Source organism: Carcharodon carcharias, chromosome 17 (assembly GCF_017639515.1).
Source record: "Carcharodon carcharias isolate sCarCar2 chromosome 17, sCarCar2.pri, whole genome shotgun sequence".
NCBI lineage: Eukaryota > Metazoa > Chordata > Chondrichthyes > Lamniformes > Lamnidae > Carcharodon > Carcharodon carcharias.
Window position 1 is genome coordinate 89,339,372 of NC_054483.1, and position 12,016 is coordinate 89,351,387.

A 12,016-nucleotide genomic window follows, 5' to 3' on the forward strand; every position below is an offset into this window, starting at 1 on the left:
TCCTCCCTTAAAGTCAAGCTTGGATGGACAATGAAAGATAGAAGGTCCATTTCTGTTCTTCAGCCTTTGAACACTAGAATCTTACGTGATGCAGCAGAGAAGGGAGAAGCCCTCCAAAGCATCACAAATCAGCCAACAAGCTTGATCCTGTTGACAGCACACTGAGATGGGCCTCAGCATGCTGCCCTCATTATTACTGGAAAGAATCGCCTTCATAATGTTCTTATTCTTTATATTCTCTCCAGTGTACAACACACACCAAGTCATGTACAAGTGTAAGTAAATATATTAAAGACATGCTCAAATGTGCCATATACTATGTGAAAAGCGTAAACACGGTCTCCAGGCGAGACGGCAGCCTTCTCTCTTGCACATTCCTTTAAAGTGATCCCTGTATTGCCATGGAGCAGGAAGCAGGCAGGCTGCTCAATTCTCTATCTGAACGTCAATGAGGATAATGGTGGCCTGCTCCATCATGCAGGCACCCGTTAGAGTCCTCCTTCAAACTGCATCTCTTCATGGGCGTGTCTTTTCGCACACCTACATGAGCTGTGTATACGTACAAGCCTCAAGGCTGAAGCAGAGGTATGTGCCATGTCTCACATTTAGCTGCAGCATGCCGGTATGACCCTTTCCTTGAACCTCTGTGTGGATGAGCCAAGCTACTCATCTTTCCGGAACACAGCAGATCATTGAACCTTTTCCTTCACTCAATCCATGAGTGCTGATGGTCTCCTGTTGACCTCACCACAACTGCTATTTGAATCCAGGCCTTTGTGGTTGCTGCAGGGGCACTACAGTGTCCACCAGGTCTCCTCTACCTCTTCCACCAAAACGTGACAGTCCTGGTCAATAAATCATAGCCAGCTGAACCCATCCCTTCCCCCCTGCATCTCCTCTGTGTGACATTCTGTGGATAAAAATGTAAGGTGAAAAGGGCCACGAGCCATTCAGATTACAATGCTCTCATTTATTTTTATATGTTTACATGCACTAACTATTCTCACCACATCATCAATGATTACTGGTGAGGTTTGCTGGAGAAAATGGCCCTGCGAAATGCTTTGTGCCATGCATGTTGCGACTGTGATTTCAAGCTAGCATTGCACGTCATGACATTCAAGGCTATGGGCCAAGTACTGGTAAATGGGATTAGGTAGGTCAAATGTTTCTCACGTGTCGGTGCAGACTCGATGGGCCGAAGGGCCTCTTCTGCACTGTGTGATTCTGTGATTCTGTGCTCCACGACCACTGACAGCCCTACTGGTTTACTCCCTCTTAGTCAAAATGTTATGCCGTGAATGCTATGCAGTGTGCAGATGTGAGAGACCTGGTCAAGGGTCAACAGTATAGGTGCATGCTAATAAATGGGTGGTAAGAGAGCAACTGAGTGGGATAATGAGCATGGCACTGTTCATCATTCTCTCACCCACTGAGTCCTGGCAGCTAACAACATGACTGCATAATATCTGCACCAGCTAGTGGTGGCAAGATGATGCCATCTCCATGGCTGTGTCTTGAGAATCTATTCCTTGCTTTCAGTGGTTCAATAGAGTACACTTTGATTAGGCAGCAACAATAACAATTTCCCCTTAGGGAAACCCATGTTGGGCCATCCATTCCAGGGTCAGCTAACAGTTGGACAACATTTACAGCTTGGACACTCACCTGACAAGGCAATGATTTCTCCTCTGAGACGCAGAGACTTCACCATTGATTACCGAAGTCTCAAATGGGCCTTTCTGAAGGCCAGTGTTTTTTATCTGCGCACAGGTCACCCAACCCGCGCTGGGTGTGCCTCCGACAACTCACTACTTCCATACTTCTACGGTCGCTTGGCCTTGGCCCCCGCTCCCCCCCACCCCCACTTCACACTGAAAATCGGAAGTTCAGGCAGATGTTTCCAGTGTTTGGGTCACAGAGCAGGGATTTCTCCTGTCTCTGCTCATACCCAACCTGGGAGCGAAAATCTGGGCCTTAATGTACGCAACCCAATTGCAAATATCTAATGACACCAAAACCAATAGTCTTTCAATGTATGAATAATTCTGTCACAGAAATCAGGCAAGTATATTGGAATCAATGAAAGCCTGCCAGTAAATATATTTGGATTCAAAATCATAACATATTTGATATTTATTTCGTTGAGTCCAGTTATACAAATGTACCAACAAGCTTCCAAACTTTCTATTCTCGGTTAAGTAACCTAGACAGTGGAGATGTGGAAGGGTCCATATGTTCCAACTGATACTTTAAAATAGCAAGCACCAAAACTAAAAAAAAGGTAATTTAAACGGGGAAACATTAGAGGAAAAATGAGACAGATGGGGTGAAAATCTAAATAAATTTAAGAAAAGTGATGCGCAGGATTATAAATGAATGATATTCAGCTGACATTTAATGGAATGTGATGTGAAATGTCACCTGATACAAAGTATTGAGTGATTTTTTTAGGAATTTAAAAAAACACATCAGTTTTAGCATTACATACAAACAAATCATCGCGGTTGAAAATCAAGGTGCCTGAACATACTTTTTCTAAAGTTGTAATTTTATTATTCCATAGTTATGGTGATTAAAGTCATTGTAATTTTACACTATGAGATGGCATTTTGGATCACTTTAATTCTGAATGAACTTCATCTGTTCTGGTAACAGGATCGGGATAAGCTTCTACATTACAGAAAGCAGAAGAAGAAAGTTACAAAGTCCAGCAAGGTAAAATCAAAGACCTGCAGTTGTCACCTTATCATAGGCCGGGATTTTCTGGTCCCACCGGTGGTGGCAATCGGTGTGGGCGGATCCAGAAAATTTGGAGAGCAGCTGAAAGCCCATTGACTTTGGGCAGGAATTTTTGGTCCTGCCGCTATTATTTCAATGGGGAAACACAACCTTAAACAATGAAATTGTAAATTAACATGGAAAAGCAGATATATTTTAAGCTTATTTTTAAAGAAAAGGAGGACAATTTTCCTACCCTAGCCTCCTGCCTGATTCATTGTTCAAAATCCTGACTGATCCAATAACCTGCAGACATTTTCTTAAGTGCACTTATGCAGTTCAACCCTGGCTCCAGTGTACCAGTACCCACATTTTATTGGATTACTTCCAATGAAAGGTCTGAAAGATTTATGTAATCTATATCATGGAATTTCATGTAGGTAAAAGGCAATTAGGCAGATAAGGAAATGTGCAGTTGTCATTATGAATATAAACCTTAAATACAATACATCATATTTTATGTCAGCAGCATCAAGATCTATCATAAAATGTTTTAAAACTGCAGTGTATATTTTAAGTAGATGTCTGTCTTGGCTTTGGCTGAATCTGGCTGTCTTCCTGGGTTCTGCTCCTGTAAACATTTAGGGCAAGTGCCAGACAAGACTACTTGTTGGAGAATTGGCACTCGTTCTAATTTGAGCCAGGAGAATTGTGTCCTGCTGTCAGCCTTTAAGCGCATACAGTGGCTGTGAAAAGGAGGCCTGATCATTGATGTCCAAAGTGGCAGCCAAATATCTGTCAGATCTGTAGTGTAATCCATCTGTTCTGAAAAATTCACCCATTGCCTTTATGGAAATTTAAGGGAATGGTTGTCTATCCCTTAATTTACACATCATCTGATTTGAAAAGTCAAGCCCACAATCTCTAATGTACACTTTCCTGGGTAGTTTGCTTTACTGGAAGAATATCAATCCCATGTTATTTATATAAAATGTAAATACTCCAGCAGTATGGGACAAGAGCTTCCTGTCCTATGCCTCAGGAAATGTGTGTCACGTGCAAAGGGGTCAGAGACAGAATGTTACCGGACATCGCTTCTTTTCCCTCATTCTAATATCCCATATACATAGCCTGTTGGGTTAAGGAAACTTGCTCTCACAATGTCATATATACTGATAAGAGCAAAATACTCGCTATAAATTGAAAACCATTGAACCTCTAGTAATATTGTGGGTTTCCTGTCACAAAATAAATAAACCTGGATTATTTCCTTTAGACAAGGTTGCAGGTGCTTTAAATATTACTTTTGAATCAAATGCATTTGACCTTAGTGTTTGACTCTGTCAGTCACTGATAAACAATAGGATGCACAGGAAACTCCCAGAGTGCAGTAATTCTGAAAAAAGAAATGCTGAAAATTTCCAGCCTAACCAAATTTTTGCTTTTGAATGCTCTTTGATCAATAATGTATTTCCGACTTTTACAGAACTAATGGGAGTTGTTTCAAGTAGTTACAAAGATCTGATCATGTCTGATTCATTGCAAAAACCCTGACTGACAGAATGACCTGGGGATTTTCTTAAGTGCACTTACAAAGTTCAACCGCAGCTCCAGTGCACCAGTACTCACATTTATTGAATTACTTCCAGTGAAAGAGCTGAAAGAGATTTATATAATCTATATCCTGGAATTTTATGTAGATTAAAGGTAATTAGAAAGCTAAGGAAATGTGCAGTCGCCATTGTGAATATAAGCCTTAAATAAAATGTAAATTTTGTATTTGATGACAGCAACATTAGGCACCACAAAATGTTTTAAAACTACAGTGTCCCAAACTATTCATGTAAAGTTCACTTTAAAAAATATTATTTTGATGTATCACTTGAAAGATCATTTGAAAACGGCTGACTGAACAACTTGACCTCTGTCACAAAGGATGTAGATGACAGGATTCTACACGGTAACATAGAAGAATAGGAAGTGTCAATAGTTTTTAATATCTGGGTTATTCACTAAAATGGCAATTACATTTTTAATGCTAAACCTTATGCTTTTATAAAAATACATTGGTCATCTTTATGATTAGATTGAAAATAGTGATTTTAAAAAAACTTTAAAACTTTGATCACTTGAAAATGTAAAACTGGTAAATGACAAAGCATTACATTATTTAGTTTTAGTTTCTTTCAATAAAATAAGAAATGTCTGCTCAACTATACTTAAGAAAATATTAAGCAGTGCTTCTTATTTCATTGTTAACAAAAAATCGACTGTCTATATTTTTTTATATTGTATGTCAGTACTTTCAATAAAGCAAGCAAGAATTTTATTGATTAATACTTGATTCCTAACTTCATTGAAAATTAGTCAAATTTTAAGATCCGGAATGAAATGTTAAGAATGCTCTGTGCTGCCTCCCTTATGGAAAAAAATAAAAGTACAAAAAGTGGGGCTGAATTTTATATCCCGCGGGCAGGCACACACTCAACCCGATTGGGGGTAAAATCGTTCGAGAAGACATTGGGAGAGCATCCCGATGTCATCGTGCACTCGCGTGATATTTCACTCAGCGGGTGCATGCATAAGTCGGAAGCACACCCGCCGACAATTAAGAGGGCAATTGGCTCATTAATGGTGCAATTGTCTCCGATTTTCCGTGGCCCATCCAACCTTCTGGTTGGCGAGTGGGTGAATTGGCCAGGCAGGCTTTGCATTTTTCATCAAACCTCATCCAAGGACGGAATGAGGTTTCCGTCTTGGAATAAAATAAAAATCTGTGGACAGCATTTTTACCAGGTATATTTTCAGGGGCTTGATTGTGATGCATGGACATTTTTTGGCAGCTTTTTAAACCTCTATTCAATCATTTGAAGGTCTGCAGCCCCCTGAGGCAGCTGCCTGCCTTCAGGGAGTTCTTTCGCAGTGCTCACCCACGCCTGCAGCAATGTCATCGGCCGTCCTCTTCCCGCCCCCACCCCGGCAGCGCTGAGCCTTTCAGTGATGTTTTGCGCTGGCTGGCTGCTCATTGGCTGGCCAGCACGAAATCGCAGTCGGGGGCCGATCGTGGGCGGCGGTCCATTTCCCGATCGCTCCCAGGCCCGCTGATCGCATCTGCCCGCCAAAGGTAAAGTTCAGGCCCATGGATTTAGTTCCAAAATTGTTCCATTCCTAATATCCCTACATTAGGGATCATGAGAATAACAGGTATCAAATCCTTGCTCCAAGAGCCCTTAAGCAACAGTGGAACCCTAAGAAGGAGGCAAAATCCATTTATGTTTCCATGAAAGCAGCAAGGGCTAATGTTCTTACTAATATCATCTTGGAGTTGGAATCAATCAGAATTTCAGGGTATTGAGATGCAGATAATTCCTGGTTCTTCATACTTTTTGAAAAAGATCATAATTAAAGTTTGTTGCACTTGGTTTTTACAAACGTTTTTCACGTTATTAAGTTTTAATTATGTTATCTACAGAAGCCAGCTGTGGAGACCTTTTTTGGATATGATGACGAAGTCTCGCTTGATTCTGATGGTTCATCCATTTCATACCAAACTGACAAGACGGATCGAACCCCTTGTACTCCTGAAGATGACCTAGATGAGGTGACAGAGCTCAAATTAATCCCTTTTTCAAAATAAAAGACTTTTATAGAGTGACAATCACCGTTAAATTAAGTGCTTCAAATGAACATTTTTATTTTCAATTATTTATAATCATATGTATAATTTGTTTTTATATGAAATTTGTTTGAAAATTGGAGTTGAATCAATTAATATTACAAAAAGCACTGCATATGATTTCCTCTCAACCATCACTCATCTTTTTCAAATATTATTCATATATTCATTTTGCACTTTTTAAAAAATGTGAATAGGTAAAACTTTGTGGTTACTAAATTTGAAAGTACTATCTAACAGATTACAATTTACCTCCTCCCTCCCAATCACTTCCCGATCATTCCTGGTTTTTCCCCTGCTTCCTGATTGATTGTCCCGAGCTCCAAGGACCAACTTGAAGGCAACTGCATCTGCTGGTAGTACTAAAATCCTCTTTGTTGGTATGTTGTCTGGGGATGTCCAGCAGGCATCCGCAGCCTCCCATTCTCATATATATGAGGCTAGAGGCCCAACATCAGGTGTGCCTCGGGTCTACCCATTCTGTACAATGATCAATACTAGTTCATGCTGGCACACTCATGCAAACCAGGCCTAGCTTTTTGTGCCAATTCTGTCATACTCATAAAAACAGAAAAACTGCGGATGCTGGAAATCCAAAACAAAAACAGAATTACCTGGAAAAACTCAGCAGGTCTGGCAGCATCGGCGGAGAAGAAAAGAGTTGACGTTTCGAGTCCTCATGACCCTTCGACAGAACTTGCCAAACTGTCATACTCATAATTTGCCACAAAGTGGCACTGTTGCAGTACATTCCCTAAAGAATGGCAACTCAGTTCTGTTGAAGGGTCATGAGGACTCGAAACATCAACTCTTTTCTTCTCCGCCGATGCTGCCAGACCTGCTGTGTTTTTCCAGGTAATTCTTTCTATTTCTGTTTGGATATCTTCTTCCATTTCCATGTCCATTAGTTTGCCTCTTTTTTATTTATTTATTTGTTCATGGGATGTGGGCATCACTGACTAGGTCAGCATTTATTGCACATCCCTAATTGCCCTTGAGAAGATGGGAGTGAGCTGCCTTCTTGAATCACTGCAGTCCCTGTGGTGTAGGTATACGCACAGTGCTATTAGGGAGGGAGTTCCAGGATTTTGACCCAGCAACAGTGAAGGAACAGCGATATATTTCCAAGTCAGGATGAAGAGTGGCTTGGAGGGGAACTTTCATGTGGTGATGCTCCCATGTGTCTGTTGCCCTTGTCATTCTAAATGGTAGCGGTCATGGGTTTGGAAGGCACTGCGGAAGGAGCCTTGGTGAGTTCCTGCAGTGCATCTTATAGATGGCACACACTGCTGCTACTGTGCATTGTTTGTGGAGGGAGTGAATGTTTGTGGTTGGGGTGCTAATCAAGTGGGCTGCTTTGTCCCGGATGCTGTCAAGCTTCTTAAGTACTGTTGAAGCTGCAATCACCTAGGCCAGTGGAGAGTATTCCATCACACTCCTGACTTGTGCTTTGTAGAAGGTTGACAAGCTTTGGGGAGTGAGGAGTAGTCAGCAGGAGTTACTTGCTGCAGGATTCCTAGCCTCTGACCTGCTGTTGTAGCCACAGTATTTATATGGCTAGTCCAGTTCAGTTTCTGGTCAATGGTAACCCCCCAGGATGTTGATAGTAGGGGATTCAGTGTTGGTAATGCCATTGAATGTCAAGGGGAGGTGGTTAGATTCTCTCTTGTTGGAGATGGTCATTGCCTGGCAGTTGTGTGGTGTGAATGTTACTTTCCACTTGTCAGCCCAAGCCTGGATATTGTCCAGATCTCGCTGCATTTGGACATGGACTGCTTCAGTGTCTGAGGAATTGTGAATGATGCTGAACATTGTGCAATCATCAGCAAACATCCCCGCTTCTGACCTTATGATGGAATAAAGGTCTTTGATGAAGCAACTGAAGATAGTTGGGCCTAGGACACTACCCTGAGGAACTCCTGCAGCGATGCCCTGGATCTGATGTGATTGACCTCCAACAACCATCTTCCTTTGTGCTAGGTATAACTCCAACCAGTGGAGAGTTTTCGCCCTGATTCCTATTGACTCCAGTTTTGCTATGGCTCCTTGATACCACACTCGGGCAAATGGTGCCTTGATGTCAAGGGCAGTTGCTCTCACCTCACCTCTGGAGTTCTGCTCTTTTGTCCATGTTTGAACCAAGAAGGCTGTAATGAAGTCAGGAACTAAGTGGCCCTAGAGGAGCAAGTGCTGCTTAATAGCATTGTTGATGACCCTTTCCATCACTTTGCTGATGATCGAGGGTAAACCGATGGGGCGGAAATTGGCCGGGTTGGATTTGTCCTGCTTTTTGTGTACAGGACATACCTGGGCAATTCTCCCAATTGCCGGGTAAATGCCAGTGTTGTAGCTGTACTGGAACAGCTTGGTTAGGGGCATGGCAAATTAGCTCTCAGCAACTCTGAATGCGTCAACCTTGAACTTTGATTTTGATTACCAACTGCACTTAATGGTTGGGACCGTTACATTGATTGATTAGTCTTAATCAAAGACCCTGCTCACTTTGTTCTCCCAGTGGATTCTGTAATACCGGCAAACTTTCATTTTCTTTGTGACTTCAATTTTTTTTCTGACATTTATTTTGGACTGTAGAAGGAATTTGGGCTATACGAAGGTAATCATGATGACCTTTTGTCGGGTTTCCTCTTTCAAGCAAATGATCTATGTGATGGAGACTTTCTCCAATCTTCACTAGATACATGAATGTACCTAGTCTCTCTACAGTAACTCCAATCACCTACTTCTCCTTATCACCTCAATAATGACCAGCACTTGACTCTTTAAGTTTCATGCCTCATCACTCATCTTCATTTTGTCTTGCCTTTCTCTTAATTTGTTATTGATACCATGTTTAAGCAAACAAAACCTTGTCCTAGAAGCATGTTTAACACTAACTCGTAAGGTGAGCAACCTGTTGTAAGAAAACAGAAAATTGTCTGGCCTGTGTTGAAGGGAAACTTAAGAGCTACTGCCTAGCTTGTCACTTAGCAAATACTTCTTCACAATCTGTACACTTCTATGCAGCATGATGCTGGGTGAAATGATTTTACTAGGGTGTGTTTGACTCCATTCTTACTCAGAAATATTTCAAACTTTTCTGACATAAACTGTAGACCATTATCTGTTGCCAACACCTCTGGGAACCTATAAATTGCAAACCAACTTCTCAAAACTTCAGTAGTTCTGCCACTTGTGGTATTAGCCATTTTCATCCACTTGCTATAACAATTGACCAAAACAAGGTACCCTTTCTGTTCCACTGCAAAGAAATAAACATCTACCCATTCCCACTGTTTTCTTGTGTTTGACCATGAAATGAAGGAACCTTGGATGGCTCATTTCTCTTTCTGAATCACAATTTACAATTTTTCACCAATTCTTCAATATCTTTATCTACCTTTGGATGCCAAAACTAATGCTTTCATACAGACTATCCCTGTTCATGAAGTTCCTCTAACGATCTTTTTCTAAACTTTGGCAGAATAATGACTCTTAAACCTCATAGGAGACAGCCTTGATCTACATTCTGTTCATTTCTGTGTGTGAAATACTCCTGCAATTTTTCATCATCACACTCTTTAGGCCAACCATTCATGACATAATTGAGCACTTTACTGAGCATCACATTCTTGCAAGTTTCTTCACTAATTTCTCTGACAGACATCTGGTGTGTCATTTGTATATGTAAAGTAATTCACAGATAATTCAGTGGCAATAAATGAATCCATCTTCATGGGAAATCTTAAAAGAATATCCACTTTTGCATGATCTGCTGACTTACCAAATTGAGTATCATACTGATGGACCATCAAAAGCAACACCCATGTCTGAAGCTGTGCTGCCACTATGGATGTATCTCTTGCTTTGAACCAAATATGATTGTAAGGGCTCTGTGGTCTGTTAACAAAGTGAGCCAAGCAATTTTGCTTTGACTTTGTTTAAGTATGTAGAGCATGTGTTACAGGTTTTTCCACACCATCTTCCATTATGTGATATAACACCACACAACCCCTGTGGTGACACATCATATGCAAAGCCAATTGTTTTGTGGTATCATAATAGGTCAAGACGGCATACCAACCAATACTTTCTTCTCTTAAAATGCTTTACACTCCACAGACCACGCCCAAGCTTTGTTATCTTTGAGCAATTGATACAATGGAGCGTATCTGTTAGCTAAGTCGGGGATAAACTTAGAATAATGCACAACAATCCTTATTAATGTTCTAAGTTCTTATTTGTTCTGTGGTCTCTTTACTTTCAGAATCTCCAATCACTTCCTGTGTTGGATGGATATCTTCCCCGTTTATTTGACCCGGTATATTACACTTGGCACCATGAAGCAACACTTATGCTGTTTGACTTTGATGTCATACTCTTGAAGTTGATCTAGGACTTCATTCAACATTACAATGCGCTCCTTTCTGTCTTTCTGCTAATTAGAATGTCATCTAAGAAACAGCACAGTCCTTTCATCCCAGTTAGGACCTGATCCATGATGAGGCATTGGTGAGACCACAGCTGGAGTACTGTACACTATTGGCTTCCTTATTTAAGGAAGGATATAAATGTGTTAGAAACAGTTTAGAGATGGTTTACTAGATTAATACCAGGAATGGGTGGGTTGTCTTATGAAGAAAGGTTGGACAGGCTAGGTTTGTATTCACTGGAGCTTAGAAGTGTAAGAGGTGACTTGATTGAAACCTTTAAGATCCTGAGGGGTCTTGACAGGGTGGATGTGGAGAGGATGTTTCCTCTTAGGGGAGAATCTAAAACTAGGGGTCACTGATTAAAAATAAGGGGCCGCTTATTCAAGATAGAGATGAGGAGAATTTTTTTCTCTCAGAGAGTCATGAGTCTTTGGAACTCTCCTCCTCAGAGCCTTTGAATATTTTTAAGGCAGAGGTGATAAGCAAGTGGGTGAAAGGTTATTATGGGTAGGCGAGAGGATACAATCAGATCAGCCATGATCATATTGAATGGCTCGAGGGGCTGGGTGGCCTACTCCTGCTCTTAATTCATATCTTCATATGCACATATGATGCTCTGGAACACTGCAGAACCTTTTGTACTGGTACAACCATTTATGCGTATGAATGGTAAACAGTTCCTTACTCTTGTCAGTCAATTCTAATAACAAAAATGCTTTTGACAAATCTATCTTACTGAACATCTTTCCATTTGCACAATTAGAAACCAAATCTTCACTGGTAGACAGTGGGTAAGTATTGTTCTTGACTTTACTTAGCTTTTGTTTATAATCCCCACAAATCAGAATGAACCCGTTTGCTTTTCCAACTACCATAGTGGGTGTGGATCATTCACTGCTCTTCACCTTCTTAATTACCCCTGTTTTTTTCTGATGTATTGAACACTTTACTTACTGTTTCTAATTATGCATAAGGCACTGGCTTAGCCTAGCAAAATGTTGGTTGTATGTTGGCCTTTACTTTACTTCAGCCTTTACTTTACTTCGGCCTTGGGATGCCTAATTTTACCATTTGGTCCTCCCTTCTCAAAGATCACTTTGTGCTCTCTTAGCACAACAGATGTAATCTTATTGATCTCTACTGTAAATAACTCGACCCAGTTTAATTATACCTTCTTTAGCCAATACCT

The 12,016-nt window shown here is 40.9% G+C and overlaps 1 protein-coding gene across 1 annotated transcript in view; it reads left to right on the plus strand.

Annotated features, from left to right (window-relative positions):
* Positions 1-12,016, plus strand: part of jakmip3 (Janus kinase and microtubule interacting protein 3) — a 312,142-nt gene that overhangs the window by 264,002 nt on the left and 36,124 nt on the right. Inside the window, exons 9-10 of the mRNA XM_041209730.1 lie at positions 2,659-2,718; positions 6,194-6,322. Coding sequence (XP_041065664.1) covers positions 2,659-2,718; positions 6,194-6,322 — 189 coding nt within the window. The remainder of the gene's footprint in view (positions 1-2,658; positions 2,719-6,193; positions 6,323-12,016) is intronic.